This window comes from Petromyzon marinus, chromosome 56 (genome assembly GCF_048934315.1).
Source record: "Petromyzon marinus isolate PM22_M1 ecotype Great Lakes invasive population chromosome 56, UKy_Petmar_22M1.pri1.0, whole genome shotgun sequence".
Classification (NCBI taxonomy): Eukaryota; Metazoa; Chordata; class Hyperoartia; order Petromyzontiformes; family Petromyzontidae; genus Petromyzon; species Petromyzon marinus.
This window is the reverse complement of record NC_133722.1, coordinates 2,579,681-2,595,444: the sequence shown is the minus strand read 5'-3', so window position 1 is coordinate 2,595,444 and position 15,764 is coordinate 2,579,681. Positions and strand designations below refer to the sequence as shown.

At 53.9% G+C, this 15,764-nt stretch overlaps 1 protein-coding gene across 2 annotated transcripts in view; it reads left to right on the top strand.

Moving 5' to 3' along the window:
- LOC116954774 (uncharacterized) overlaps nt 1–15,414 on the top strand; it is a 32,247-nt gene extending 16,833 nt beyond the window's left edge. For both annotated transcript variants that reach the window (XM_076052437.1, XM_032975560.2), the window contains 5 exons: nt 1,415–1,600; nt 7,661–7,795; nt 9,122–9,354; nt 10,092–10,228; nt 11,514–15,414. In XM_076052437.1, the coding sequence (XP_075908552.1) occupies nt 1,415–1,600; nt 7,661–7,795; nt 9,122–9,354; nt 10,092–10,228; nt 11,514–12,913 (2,091 nt within the window). In that variant the 3' untranslated portion in view covers nt 12,914–15,414. The remainder of the gene's footprint in view (nt 1–1,414; nt 1,601–7,660; nt 7,796–9,121; nt 9,355–10,091; nt 10,229–11,513) is intronic.
- Nucleotides 15,415–15,764: the final 350 nt, after the last annotated feature.

Here is a 15,764-nt window from a genome sequence, read left to right as displayed (position 1 = left end):
CTTCACTCACTACCAACCGCTCACCATCACTCACTACCAACCGCTCACCATCACTCTCTACCAACCGCTCACATTCACTCACTACCAACCGCTCACCATCACTCACTACCAACCGCTCACCATCACTCACTACCAACCGCTCACCATCACTCACTACCAACCGCTCACCATCACTCTCTACCAACCGCTCACCTTCACTCACTACCAACCGCTCACCATCACTCACTACCAACCGCTCACCATCACTCACTACCAACCGCTCACCATCACTCACTACCAACTGCTCACCATCACTCACTACCAACCGCTCACCATCACTCACTACCAACCGCTCACCATCACTCACTACCAACCGCTCACCATCACTCACTACCAACCGCTCACCATCACTCACTACCAACCGCTCACCATCACTCACTACCAACCGCTCACCATCACTCACTACCAACCGCTCACCATCACTCACTACCAACCACTCACCATCACTCACTACCAACCACTCACCATCACTCACTACCAACCACTCACCATCACTCACTACCAACCGCTCACTATCACTCACTACCAACCGCTCACCATCACTCACTACCAACAGCTCACCATCACTCACTACCAACCGCTCACCATCACTCACTACCAACCGCTCACCATCACTCACTACCAACCGCTCACCATCACTCTCTACCAACCGCTCACCATCACTCTCTACCAACCGCTCACCATCACTCACTACCAACCGCTCACCATCACTCACTACCAACCGCTCACCATCACTCACTACCAACCACTCACCATCACTCACTACCAACCACTCACCATCACTCACTACCAACCACTCACCATCACTCACTACCAACCGCTCACCATCACTCACTACCAACCGCTCACCATCACTCACTACCAACCGCTCACCATCACTCACTACCAACCGCTCACCTTCACTCACTACCAACTGCTCACCATCACTCACTACCAACCGCTCACCATCACTCACTACCAACCGCTCACCATCACTCACTACCAACCACTCACCATCACTCACTACCAACCACTCACCATCACTCACTACCAACCACTCACCATCACTCACTACCAACCACTCACCATCACTCACTACCAACCGCTCACCATCACTCACTACCAACTGCTCACCATCACTCACTACCAACCGCTCACCATCACTCACTACCAACCGGCATCCACTCACCACAGGCCTTCACTCACCACTCACCACAGACACCGGTCTTCACTCACCACTCACCACAGGCACCGGTCTTCACTCACCACTCACCACAAACACCACAATCTGAATTTGTATTTATACTGGAAGAATCCGATGAGCTGTAAAGCTCTTTTTCACCAACCCCCCCTCTTGCTCCCGCCACCACTCACCACCCCCCCTCCCCCCTCTCAGCTGGAGCGATCCCTGAAGCTGGACGAGCGGGGGGGTCCCGGGGTCGCTCCGCCCTGCGGGCTGCAGGTCGTGCAGGGCCCCGGGGGGGGGGCCTCTCTGCCCGAGGCTCTGGCCACCCTCAGGGCCCAGTACACGGGGGTCACGGCTCGGTTCCAGGACGAGATGCGAGACGCGTTCTCATCGCAGGTGACAGCAGCTGGAGCAACTATAGTAACCAACTACAGCAACATCAGCTGTAGCAACCAACTACAGCAACCTCAGCTGTAGCAACAGCAGCAGCTGCAGCAACTACATCAACAGCAGCTGCAGCAGCAGTAGCTGCAGCAACAGCAACTGCAGCAACAGCAACTGTAGCAACAGCTATCGCTGTAGTAACTACAACATCATCAGCTGTAGCAACAGCTGTAGTAACAACAGCAGTTGTACCACCTATAGTAACAGCAGCTGTAGCAAAAGCAGCTCTAGCAGCTGTAGCAACTACAGCTGTAGCAACAGCAGCAGCTGTAGTAACCACATCAACAGCAGCAGCTGTAGTAGCAATAACATCAGCTGTAGCAGCAACCACATCAACAGCAGCAGCTGTAGCAGCAGCTGTAGCAGCTGTAGCAGCAACAGCAGCAGCTGTCAAATAATCAAAGTGATTTGTTGCTCAAATGAACACTGAGGCATTTGGTGCTCACTTCCAGTTTACAGCGGTGCAGAGCCAATCGTGGCAAATCCACATTCCTATGGCAAAGTATATCCAGAGGACATCCGCTGGTGACTTCCTTGCGAATCTCAACGCCAGTCCTGACCATAGCCCCAACCCTTTCCCCATCCTTAATCATAGTTATAACCCGAAGCCCTTTCCCTAGTCCTACCCTCACAGCCCTAGTCCTAACCCTAGTCCTAGCCCTAGTCCTAGCCCTAGTCCTAACCCTAGTCCTAGCCCTAGTCCTAACCCTAGTCCTAGTCCTAACCCTAGTCCTAGCCCTAGTCCTAACCCTAGTCCTAGCCCTAGTCCTAACCCTAGTCCTAACCCTAGTCCTAACCCTAGTCCTAACCCTAGTCCTAGCCCTAGCCCTAGTCCTAGCCCTAGTCCTAGCCCTAGCCCTAGTCCTAGCCCTAGTCCTAACCCTCACAGCCCTAGTCCTAGCCCTAGTCCTAGCCCTAGTCCTAGTCCTAGCCCTAGTCCTAACCCTAGTCCTAACCCTAGTCCTAACCCTAGTCCTAGTCCTAGCCCTAGTCCTAGCCCTAGTCCTAGCCCTAGTCCTAGCCCTAGTCCTAACCCTAGTCCTAGCCCTAGTCCTAACCCTAGTCCTAGCCCTAGTCCTAGCCCTAGTCCTAGCCCTAGTCCTAGCCCTAGTCCTAACCCTAGTCCTAGCCCTAGTCCTAGCCCTAGTCCTAACCCTAGTCCTAACCCTAGTCCTAACCCTAGTCCTAGCCCTAGTCCTAACCCTAGTCCTAGCCCTAGTCCTAACCCTAGTCCTAACCCTAGCCCTAGCCCTAGTCCTAGCCCTAGTCCTAACCCTAGTTCTAGTCCTAACCCTAGTCCTAGCCCTAGTCCTAACCCTAGTCCTAGCCCTAGTCCTAGCCCTAGTCCTAACCCTAGTCCTAACCCTAGTCCTAGCCCTAGTCCTAGCCCTAGTCCTAACCCTAGTCCTAGCCCTAGTCCTAACCCTAGTCCTAGCCCTAGTCCTAGCCCTAGTCCTAACCCTAGTCCTAACCCTAGTCCTAACCCTAGTCCTAACCCTAGTCCTAGCCCTAATCCTAGCCCTAGTCCTAACCCTAGTCCTAGCCCTAGTCCTAACCCTAGTCCTAGTCCTAACCCTAGTCCTAGCCCTAGTCCTAACCCTAGTCCTAGCCCTAGTCCTAACCCTAGTCCTAACCCTAGTCCTAACCCTAGTCCTAACCCTAGTCCTAGCCCTAGCCCTAGTCCTAGCCCTAGTCCTAGCCCTAGCCCTAGTCCTAGCCCTAGTCCTAACCCTCACAGCCCTAGTCCTAGCCCTAGTCCTAGCCCTAGTCCTAGTCCTAGCCCTAGTCCTAACCCTAGTCCTAACCCTAGTCCTAACCCTAGTCCTAGTCCTAGCCCTAGTCCTAGCCCTAGTCCTAGCCCTAGTCCTAGCCCTAGTCCTAACCCTAGTCCTAGCCCTAGTCCTAACCCTAGTCCTAGCCCTAGTCCTAGCCCTAGTCCTAGCCCTAGTCCTAGCCCTAGTCCTAACCCTAGTCCTAGCCCTAGTCCTAGCCCTAGTCCTAACCCTAGTCCTAACCCTAGTCCTAACCCTAGTCCTAGCCCTAGTCCTAACCCTAGTCCTAGCCCTAGTCCTAACCCTAGTCCTAGCCCTAGTCCTAGCCCTAGTCCTAGCCCTAGTCCTAGCCCTAGTCCTAGCCCTAGTCCTAACCCTTACAGCCCTAGTCCTAGCCCTAGTCCTAGCCCTAGTCCTAACCCTAGTCCTAACCCTAGTCCTAACCCTAGTCCTAGCCCTAGTCCTAACCCTAGTCCTAGCCCTAGTCCTAGCCCTAGTCCTAGTCCTAGCCCTAGTCCTAGCCCTAGTCCTAACCCTAGTCCTAACCCTAGTCCTAGCCCTAGTCCTAGCCCTAGTCCTAACCCTAGTCCTAACCCTAGTCCTAGCCCTAGTCCTAGCCCTAGTCCTAGCCCTAGTCCTAACCCTAGTCCTAGCCCTAGTCCTAACCCTAGTCTTAGCCCTAGTCCTAGCCCTAGTCCTAGCCCTAGTCCTAACCCTAGTCCTAGCCCTAGTCCTAACCCTAGTCCTAGCTCTAGTCCTAACCCTAGTCCTAGCCCTAGTCCTAGCCCTAGTCCTAGCCCTAGTCCTAGTCCTAGCCCTAGTCCTAGCCCTAGTCCTAACCCTAGTCCTAGCCCTAGTCCTAACCCTAGTCCTAGCCCTAGTCCTAACCCTAGTCCTAGCCCTAGTCCTAGCCCTAGTCCTAACCCTAGTCCTAACCCTAGTCCTAGCCCTAGTCCTAACCCTCACAGCCCTAGTCCTAGCCCTAGTCCTAGCCCTAGTCCTAGTCCTAGCCCTAGTCCTAACCCTAGTCCTAACCCTAGTCCTAACCCTAGTCCTAGCCCTAGTCCTAGCCCTAGTCCTAGCCCTAATCCTAGCCCTAGTCCTAACCCTAGTCCTAGCCCTAGTCCTAGCCCTAGTCCTAGCCCTAGTCCTAACCCTAGTCCTAGTCCTAGCCCTAGTCCTAGCCCTAGTCCTAGCCCTAATCCTAACCCTAGTCCTAGCCCTAGTCCTAGCCCTAGTCCTAGCCCTAGTCCTAGCCCTAGTCCTAACCCTAGTCCTAACCCTAGTCCTAACCCTAGTCCTAGCCCTAGTCCTAACCCTAGTCCTAACCCTAGTCCTAACCCTAGTCCTAGCCCTAGTCCTAGCCCTAGTCCTAACCCTAGTCCTAGCCCTAGTCCTAGCCCTAGTCCTAGCCCTAGTCCTAGCCCTAGTCCTAACCCTAGTCCTAACCCTAGTCCTAACCCTAGTCCTAACCCTAGTCCTCGCCCTAGTCCTAGCCCTAGTCCTAGCCCTAGTCCTAGCCCTAGCCCTAGTCCTAGCCCTAGTCCTAGCCCTAGTCCTAACCCTCACAGCCCTAGTCCTAGCCCTAGTCCTAGCCCTAGTCCTAGCCCTAGTCCTAGCCCTAGTCCTAACCCTAGTCCTAACCCTAGTCCTAACCCTAGTCCTAGCCCTAGTCCTAACCCTAGTCCTAGCCCTAGTCCTAGCCCTAGTCCTAGCCCTAGTCCTAGCCCTAGTCCTAGCCCTAGTCCTAGCCCTAGTCCTAACCCTCACAGCCCTAGTCCTAGCCCTAGTCCTAGCCCTAGTCCTAGCCCTAGTCCTAACCCTAGTCCTAACCCTAGTCCTAACCCTAGTCCTAGCCCTAGTCCTAACCCTAGTCCTAGCCCTAGTCCTAGCCCTAGTCCTAGCCCTAGTCCTAACCCTAGTCCTAGCCCTAGTCCTAGCCCTAGTCCTAGCCCTAGTCCTAGCCCTAGTCCTAGCCCTAGTCCTAGTCCTAGCCCTAGTCCTAACCCTAGTCCTAACCCTAGTCCTAGCCCTAGTCCTAGCCCTAGTCCTAACCCTAGCCCTAGCCCTAGTCCTAGCCCTAGTCCTAACCCTAGTCCTAACCCTAGTCCTAACCCTAGTCCTAGCCTTAGTCCTAGCCCTAGTCCTAGCCCTAGTCCTAACCCTAGCCCTAGCCCTAGTCCTAGCCCTAGTCCTAACCCTAGTTCTAGTCCTAACCCTAGTCCTAGCCCTAGTCCTAACCCTAGTCCTAGCCCTAGTCCTAGCCCTAGTCCTAACCCTAGTCCTAACCCTAGTCCTAGCCCTAGTCCTAGCCCTAGTCCTAACCCTAGTCCTAGCCCTAGTCCTAACCCTAGTCCTAGCCCTAGTCCTAGCCCTAGTCCTAACCCTAGTCCTAACCCTAGTCCTAACCCTAGTCCTAACCCTAGTCCTAGCCCTAATCCTAGCCCTAGTCCTAGCCCTAGTCCTAGCCCTAGTCCTAGCCCTAGTCCTAGCCCTAGTCCTAGCCCTAGTCCTAACCCTAGTCCTAGCCCTAGTCCTAGCCCTAGTCCTAACCCGAATCCCAACCCTAACCATAGCCTCAATCCTCGCCGTAACGATGTAACCCATCTCTTCAATGGCAGAGCCAGGATTTTCAGGTAGGGAGGGCAACCCCTCCAGCAATGAGAAATGATAGAGTTGTTAGTGAGTAAGGAGTTGTTAGTAAGTAAGTAGTTGTTAGTAAGTAAGGAGTTGTTAGCAAGTAAGGAGTTGCTAGTAAGCAAGGAGTTGTTAGTAAGTAAGGAGTTGTTAGTAAGTAAGGAGTTGTTAGTGAGTAAGGAGTTGTTAGTAAGTAAGGAGTTGTTAGTAAGTAAGGAGTTGTTAGTAAGTAAGGAGTTGTTAGTAAGTAAGGAGTTGTCCGTGAGTAAGGAGTTGTTAGTAAGTAAGGAGTTGTTAGCAAGTAAGGAGTTGTTAGCGAGTAAGGAGTTGTAAGTCAGGAGTTGTTAGTACGTAAGGAGTTGTTAGTAAGCAAGGAGTTGTTAGTAAGTAAGGAGTTGTTAGTAAGTAAGGAGTTGTTAGTAAGTAAGGAGTTGCTAGTAAGTAAGGAGTTGTTAGCAAGTAAGGAGTTGTTAGTAAGTAAGGAGTTGTTAGTAAGCAAGGAGCTGATAGTAAGCAAAGAGTTGTTAGTAAGTAAGGAGTTGTTAGTAAGCAAGGAGTTGTTAGTAAGTAAGAAGTTGTTAGTAAGTAAGGAGTTGCTAGTAAGCAAGGAGTTGTTAGTAAGCGAGGAGTTGTTAGCGAGCAAGGAGTTGTTAGTAAGTAAGGAGTTGTTAGTAAGTAAGGAGTCGCTAGTTAGTAAGGAGTTGTTAATAAGTAAGGTGTTGTTAATAAGTAAGGAGTTGTTAGTAAGTAAGGAGTTGTTAATAAGTAAGGAGTTGTTAGTACGTAAGGAGTTGTTAGTAAGTAAGGAGTTGCTAGTAAGCAAGGAGTTGTTAATAAGTAAGTACTTGTTAGTAAGTAAGGAGTTGTTAGTAAGTAAGGAGTTGTTAGTAAGTAAGGAGTTGTTAGTAAGGACTTGTCCCTTGCTTTTTATTCGACACGTGTGTGGCGATGGCGAGGGTCGAATTGGAACCGCGTTGTTAGTGATCGGCCTCGCGCTCGCTGAAGGTGTCGATGCCTTCAGGGAAGTCGTGGACTCTGTAGACGCAACTGCGCACAATTCTGTGAGTCACTTATAACCGCTTTGCCGTTACTTATTGCCAATTATGGACTCGGACTATTGTCCTATCATCTCATAGAGTCCCTGGCACGTAATGATATGCTACACAGTGGTAGTGCGGTTCGCAAAATTCCGATTTATTACTAATAAACCCCAAACATCAGTGGGGGGGGGGGGGGGGGGGGGGGGCACGTGCCATCCCACCCCCCCCCACTGGCTCCGCCAGTGCATCTCTTATCCCCCAATCCCGGCGCTGTCCCTCGACTCACATGCCGAGAGTAACCTCAACCCCAAAGCAGCCTCCACCATCTCCCACGCGCCTCATTGAATGAATGCATGAACGAACGACAACACGATTGAACGAACGACAACACGAGTGAACGAACGACAACACGAGTGAACGAACGGAAACACGAGTGAACGCGCGAACGACTAAACGAGCGAACGACTGAAGCCGGCGAATGAATAAAACGGGCGGAATTGGCCCCTAAAAAACACTGCCGCGCCCCCCACCCGTGCCCGCCCCCCTCCTCCCAATGTTCTCAGTTCGGCTCCCCCACGGGGCTAGAGAACGTAGCCGCAGGGCAGGTGGCGGGGACGTCCGGACGGGAGACGGAGTCGAAGCTGATGGAGGGGTCCGTGGTGCAGCTGAGCGCTCAGCTGCAGAGCGAGAGGAGCCGGGTGAGCGTCCCCCCGAGTCCGATGTGCCGCGACCTTCATCCAGGTTCACGCGGAACACGAGGCCGGCTGCGGTGGGGTGACGCCCCCCGTGACGGCCTGCAACACCACGCAGTCCCAGCCCAGAGACACCACGTGGTGTGACGCAGCAATGCGGAACGCGTCCTCGGCGAGCCACGTGCTTCATCCCAGACGTTGGCGATGGGCGGCATCCCCCCTTCGGTTCCAGCTCTGCGTCCGTGATGGTCACTCAAAATCCTCTGCACAGGAATTCTCCTGCCAGTGGCATCCGATTGTTCACATTGCTACCCGTGGTGCAACGTAATTCACCGTCTTCGCTGACTTCTTGCGGTACTTATCATGTCCCCAGCAGTCAAAGATCCCCCGTATAGCCTTCAACAGACTGTAGGGGCAAGTGCTGTTAGCGAGCCCCCATGAAGGGCCGGTACAGCACACGAGGGAGTGCGTGGCCAGCACCGCGCCCGGCCGCCTTTGTCTCCCCAATGGCGATGTTTACACACCGCACCAGGTACTCATTTGAGGCTGAATCGACCTAGGGGAGGCCCAGGACCGGTTCGCATAACCGTCACTGGTGTTAGCTGTGAGCGGGAATTGAACTCGGCTTGCCGGGTTCGTAGCACAGTGCGCTAACCGCTACACCACCGCTCCTCCCAGTGGCATCCAATTGTTCTCATTGCTATTCTTGGTGCAACTGAATTGACTGTCATCCCCGACGTCCCCAAGTCGTCAAACCCACATTCACACGCGGCCTCGTGCGTTCTCACTGCCTGTCCAAGACATCTACCGCTCTGCCTGCCCATTAATTATTCCCAAACACAATTTTCGGACACCCTCACCGATTGGTCTGAATTAGGCATCGCCTTTTTGGCTACTCCACCAGCACTCCCATGAAGATTTCCCGGCTCGGGATTGTGCTCTGAGATGTGGAGACTTCACGGACAAAATGCCTCTGCGTGTGATAACTTTCGTTGCAGATGTGCGCCTTCTAATTTGGCTTTCGTGCCATTTCTCTTGTTTTGTTTAATCTTTTTTTCCCCCGAAGGTTTTCATTCGGCTTGGTAGTCGCCATAAATCGGAGTGGTCCCTCGCGCATGAATTAATAATGCACGGCGTCGTGGGATGCAACTAGCACGCACGGACGATGTGAAATAACATTAAATCATCGCATTTCGCGAAAACGGGAAAACGTGGCGCTCGCGAGGGGCCGCGGACGTAGGATTGGGCCCCCCCGGGTTGGGCCCCCCCCCCCAGTGAATCCCTGCCCTCGTTGGTCCCCCCCCCCCACCCCCACGGACGCTCTCCTCTCAGCACCAGCAGCTATCCAGGGCCCTGGAGGAGACGGAGGGGAGGACGCGGGCAGCCCTGGAGGCCCTGGGGGCCCGCGCCGGCACCCTGCGGGAGGAGATGGAGGGGGCGAGGTCGGGGCTGGCGCGGCAGGCGGCGGCTCGCGCCCACGTGGCGGAGGCGCGGGGGGCCCTGCGGGAAGAGATCGCGGCCTACAGGCGGCTCGTGCACGAGGCCGGGGACGGCGGCCACTCACGGTGAGGGCCGTCACGGTGACGGCGGCGGCGGTGGTCGGGAGCGGCGGTAGTGCGGCAGCGGTTACCGCGTCGCACTACGAACCCGGCGACCCGAGTTCGATTCCCGCTCGCGGTGGCCAACACCAGGAACGATTATCTGAACCGGACATGGGCCTCCCCAAGGTCGACTCAGCTTCAAATGAGCACCTGGTGTTTAAACAATTCAACTGGGGAGACAAAGGCGGCCGGGCATGGTGTTGTCCACACACTCCATCACGTGTCGTGCCGGCCTTCACAGTTGCTCGCTAACGGCACTTTCCCCAAGAGTCTGTTAGGACTACATGGGGGATCTTTGTCTTTGTTGATGGTGATGCTAAAATGGCAGATAAACGAATGACGATTGTGATTCCATGATGATGTTGTTCATGATGGTGGTGGTGGTAACAATTAAGAAGGTGGTGATGGTGATGAAGGTGATGATGATTATTTTCATCGTGGTGATGACGATTATGGTGATGATGACGATGATCACAGATGTGGGAGTGATATTAATGATCTTGATTTGAAGCTTTCGTGACTGCAGATAGGTAGAGAAATAAAATAAAACATAAAATAATATATCACGACGTTTCGATCGCAACACAAGCTGACTATCATGCCGATTATGGGCGACAAGCTTGACATTGTTGACGAAGTTGCCGTTGATGATGATGCTGCTTCCGATTGATGATGATGTTTCGTCTGTGTCACCAACCCAGAGGGATCGCCGTCTCTGCAAAGTGCGGCGGTGCCCTCCCCATTGCTCGCCCCCTTCCCCAACGAAGTGTACGGGTCCCAGGAACTCTGGGGGTCCCCGTGGGAGCCAAGGGTGGCCCCCCTCTGCGAGCCGTTACCGGTGAGTGCCAGACAGTCAAGTCGCGTCAAGTCGCTCGTTCTCTGTGAACCCGCGGTGTCTACTGCTTCATTATTTATATCTGGGGGGCCACGGTTGGCAAGATGTTAACTCCCTCGCCTGGGATGCGGGAGGTCGTGGGTTCGATTGCGGCCAAGACGCCTGCTGCTGCTGCTGTATATTTGGAGTTTTCGTGTCTCTCTCTGTCCCCGTGGTCGCGTGGATTGTCTCTGGGTCTTCTGGTTTTTCCCTCCACGTTGAGAAACAACGTCACGCGTTTAGAGTATCCGTCTGCCATAGACGTTCCACGCGGTAAGCCACTTCGTTGAGCAATCATTTGTGGCCAGGTCGCTTCCGCAAAAGATCTACGTAGCTCGGTGAGCTTTACCTGGTAAAAATACAAAAAACACACAAAGTTTAATTTAGAGGGGGTGCGATATCGATTATGGAGGCAGCAGTGAGGGTTGGTGGATAACCGCACAGACGATGTCGTGAAGCATCCTTCCCCGTGGGTGAGCGTCGAGGAGGAGGAGGAGGCGTACCCTAGCCCCGCAAGGAGATGGCGGCGCAGCAACGTGTGCGGACTAATCTCCATCAGCCTTAAACGAGAACCTGGTGATGTGCGAGGCAGGGGCGGCGTGCTTCTGGCCACGCCACGCCCTCGTGCGCCGTCCCGGCCTTCCTAGCTGCTGTTCGCTAACAGTGCTTGCCCCAAAAGCCGCAAAATGCTATAGGGGGGGGGGGGATATTTGTGCGTGAGTGTGTGGGTGTGTAAATGGCATGACGTTAGTTTAACACGTAGACTTTTGCGACCAATAATATCCAGAATAGAGGTTTTTTTGTGTCGTTAAACCTGCCACCACCCGACACGGCCAATTAGTGAGGTTTGACACGTAAACAAAACGTGCCAATTAGTCACTGCTTCAGCACACCCGTGTGTTGGAGAGTATCCCTACGACATTTACAATTCGAGTCCGACGTTTCGCTGGTAATTACCAGCTTCATCAGGCGATGGTCAGAATTGTGAAGAAGTCCTCCTGTTTCGGTCTTAAATAGAGGGGAGCAATGGTGACGTCATCACCGTGGGCCTATCAGGTGCGCAGACCAGAGGGGGGTTAATGTCGTCGTAACAGTTACAATGGACTCTTGTTTATCTGAAAAGACGCCGTACCTATTATTGGTTGTCATGACGCGTTTGCTGTGTGTCACCTGACATCATCTTGGACATCCTTGTTCCACCTCGTCGATTATCCAGGTGAAATAACCCCTCCCTCCCTCCCTCCTCCAGCAAACGCCCAGAACGGGGCCCACGGAGGAGACGTCACGAGGGCCCGTGAGGAGGGGGAGGAGGGGGCGGGTGCCACGGTGAGGGCCCCGCTTCTGGCGGGGCCAGCGAAGGGGGCCCTGGGGGGCGGGAAGGTGCTGAGTGTGGGACCTCAGGAGGTCAGAGGGGAGGTCTTTCAAGAGGATGATGTCATTTGGGAGAAAGGTCAAAAGGTCAATAGTGAGGAAGGACAGTTTAATGGTGAGGAGCTCCAGAAGGTCAGTAGTGAGGACCTTCAGAAGGCCGATGGTGAGGAGCTTCAGAAGGCCGATGGTGAGGTGCTTCAGAAGGCCGATGGTGAGGTGCTTCAGAAGGCCGATGGTGAGGTGCTTCAGAAAGCCGATGATGAGGTGCTTCAGAAGGCCGATGGTGAGGACCTTCAGAAGGCCGATGGTGAGGACCTTCAGAAGGCCGATGGTGAGGTGTTTCAGAAAGCCAATGATGAGGAGCTTCAGAAGGCCGATGATGAGGTGCTTCAGAAGGCCGATGATGAGGAGCTTCAGAAGGCCGATGGTGAGGACCTTCAGAAGGCCGATGATGAGGTGCTTCAGAAGGCCGATGATGAGGAGCTTCAGAAGGCCGATGGTGAGGTGCTTCAGAAGGCCGATGATGAGGAGCTTCAGAAGGCCGATGGTGAGATGTTTCAGAAGGCCAATGATGAGGAGCTTCAGAAGGCCGATGATGAGGTGCTTCAGAAGGCCGATGATGAGGAGCTTCAGAAGGCCAATGGTGAGGAGCTTCAGAAGGCCGATGGTGAGGACCTTCAGAAGGCCGATGATGAGGAGCTTCAGAAGGCCGATGATGAGGAGCTTCAGAAGGCCGATGGTGAAGACCTTCAGAAGGTCGATGATGAGGTGCTTCAGAAGGCTGATGATGAGGACCTTCAGAAGGCCGATGATGAGGACCTTCAGAAGGCCGATGATGAGGAGCTTCAGAAGGCCGATGATGAGGAGCTTCAGGTGAATAGTGAGGCACTTCAGAAGGTCGCCAGTGAAGGCCCACAAGGTCAGGTCAACAGCGAGGCCCCACGAGAACATCAGGTCAACGGCAATGGCCCTACGGGAGTGTTTGGCGAGGACCCTCAGGGTGGCAGTGAGGTGAGCGGTGAGCAATCTCTGGAGGTGCGTGGTGAGGTTGATGATGGTCACTCGCAGGCCGGCGAGGCTACCGGTGATGGCCCACGGGATGGCGCTGAGATCCTCGGTGAGGAGTCCCGGGTTGTCGGCGAGGGACCACTCGCCGGTAACGGCCCTGCCGGTGACGCCAGGGCCAGGGCAGGCCCGGAACCGCCCCTTGCCGAGGGCCCGGCCCTGCCAGGGCCCCTTCAGGAGGAGGAGCAGGGGGAGGCCCGGGATGACCAGTGAGCCTGAGGGCGAGGGGACCCCCGTTCGGGACCCTCAGCAGGGTGAGGGGGCCCCATAGGCAGAGGGACGTCATGGGAACCGCCGCTGGAGGAAAGGGATTAGGAGGATAAGGAGGAGGATAAGGAGGATGAGGAAGAATCAGAGACTCGTATCGACTGATCTGCAGTGGTGGTGCTGGAGCGGTGTTCTTCACTAAATTTCAGAGAGGGGGGGGGGGGTGGGGTCACTTTTGCCGATAAGACATCATCAGTGTGAGTAGGGCCGCCACACATTTGAAACCATTGGTGAGTTTGATAACAGCACGATGATGATGGGGGGGGGGGGGGGGGGGGGTGTCACGTGTTGTATGTTGTCGGGGTGCCGCACGCCAGGGGCCGCACTAAAGGTCACCAGGGGGCCGCCAATGACCTGCGGGGCCTTGCGATGAAGAGCGCCGAACTAGCCCATTCGGGGCTGTCCCCCGAACCTCCCTCTTCAATGTATACAATCCGAGTGAGATGACGGAAGAGACATAGACGACAGAGACACGGATGGAGCTGCTGAGAGAACAGGAACGTGGGCAAACATATTTTGAGACGTCTTGACGTGAAAGAAGAGAGATGCAAACAAGATGGAGATGAACGGGGTTCTTCAATGTTAAATAGATTATGCTTACGTCAATCAGATTATTCTTGGCTCTTTCGGTAAAGTCAAGTAGAAGGGAAACAATAAAATAATGAAAATATAAAACAATAAAATTCTCACGACGTTTCGACTGCAACACAAGCAATCGACTGCAACACAAGCAATCATCATCACACCTGATGATGAGTGCTTGTGTTGCAGTCGAAACGTCGTGAGAATTTTATTGTTTTATATTTGCATTATTTTATTGTTTCCCTTCTACGTGACTTTACCGAAAGAACCAAGAATATGAATCCCTGCAGTCACGAAAGCTTTAAATCAAAGTCAATCAGCTTGTTACATTTATGTCAATTGACTCGTTATGTTCGCTTGTACTTGTGCCTAGCGCCGCCATTGCGTGCATGTTTCTGAACGTTAAGAGTCAAAAGGTGAAAGCAACCTTGGCTGATCTTGTCAAGGAGTAATAAATCATCACGCGAACTCCTCGCAAGTAGCAGCGGCGACTTTTGGCTGTCGGCCATCGAACAAAGACGGTCACCGCATCGCGCGCTTTCGGATGCGCTTCTGCGGCCGTCTGGAACGCTCTGCCTTGCAAGATTAGGAAGCCGCTGGAACTATGCACTTTTAAATAATCTAGATTGACAAACGAATTTCTTCAGAACTGTTTTTTTGTGTTTAGTTTGTCGTCCTTACACCGCACCTCCGGTTAGCACGGTTGGCTACGTATGGTGCGAAATAAGTTCAACATACCCACACATACACCGCACCTCTGATTAGCACGGTTGGCTACGTATGGTGTGAAAGAAGTTCAACATACACACACACACGTGTGCTGCTCCAGGCCTGCCTTTCCGCCTGCGTTCCCAAGTTTTTCTAACCAGGTGAGAGGCCGAGGAGCCAGGATGAAGTTTCAGTCGCGAGAGTGACCCCTGGGTACACGAGCAGCTGCTGGTGACATTGATCGGCGACAGCACCCCAACTAAATATCGATTAGGGTGCACATTGTTTTCCGGCCAAGGGTCAGAAGGCAAAGGCGCAGCCCTGCAATTGCTTGCTCAGGCCACTGCGGGCGGAAGGGGCCTCCACTGGAGGGAGCTCTGGAGAGGCCGCTCCAGGGGGTGTATTTGGCTTTCGTTTTTTTGACGATTCGGAAGTGGTGGGAGTGTGGTGGTCACTCTGTAAACACACACACGCTACACAGTACCTACCAGAGCGGGGTCATTGATAACCCTGACCAAGACCCCGCCTGAGGGGTGGAGGCTGTGGAGTGTGTGTGTGTGTTGTGAGTGTGTGTGTTGTGAGTGTGTGTGTTGTGAGTGTGTGTGTGTGATTCCCCAGAACCCTGCCTTTAGGCAGAAAGCGGGATAAACAAACACAGATCGGTTGGACTACCTGTGGCCAGAACCCCTCCTGAGGGGAGGGGGCTGTGGGGGATCTGTGATCCCTCAGAACCCCGCCCCTCGGTGGGGAATCGTATAAAAGCGGGCTCCTGAGAGCAGAGCTCAGTTCGCCTCAAGCCGAAGTCGAGGAGCCACCTGGAGACGAGACCCTGGACCCCAAGCCCCGACGTCCTTCTAAGGGCCGGGGCTCAGTGCGGTGCCAGAGGTCGAGAGGCTAGGACCCTGAGGTTCCCTCAGCCCGACGTCCTTCTGAGGGCCCGGTCTGGACGAGCCAGTGGTCAGAGACCCACCGGTGCCAGCGGTGGGTCAGCCTCCTTAGCTCCAGCCAGCCGGAGGGCTATAGGAGTAGGTCAGTGGCTAGGATAGATAGCCCAGAGGCTGTACCTCCACAGGTTGTGGGTGGAAGGGGCCATTACCCCTTCATGTTAAGTCCTAGTGAGTGTTGTTAAAGACGTAAATAAAACGTGTTGCTTCCTACTATGACTCCGTCTCCATACACGACTCTACAGGAGTACCCACTCTTTACCCCAACAGACGCAACCTGCCGATTGACGATGCACGTTGAACTTCTTTCGTGCCGTACGTAGCCAACCGTGCTCATCGCGAGGCGCGACTGTGCGGCGTTATCCATTTGAAACCGCTTGGTGGACAGAGGATTTCATAAACTTGCCCCGTGGTTTCAACTGCCGTGCCGGGAGATCGAATTGGAACCGGTGTCTGCCGCCAAGTCGTTTTAGACATTGTTCTGTGATGATGCACTCATCAAAACAATTTTATTCCCGGCCTGAAAGCGAAAATTAAATCTAGAATTGGATTTTGCGCCGTGT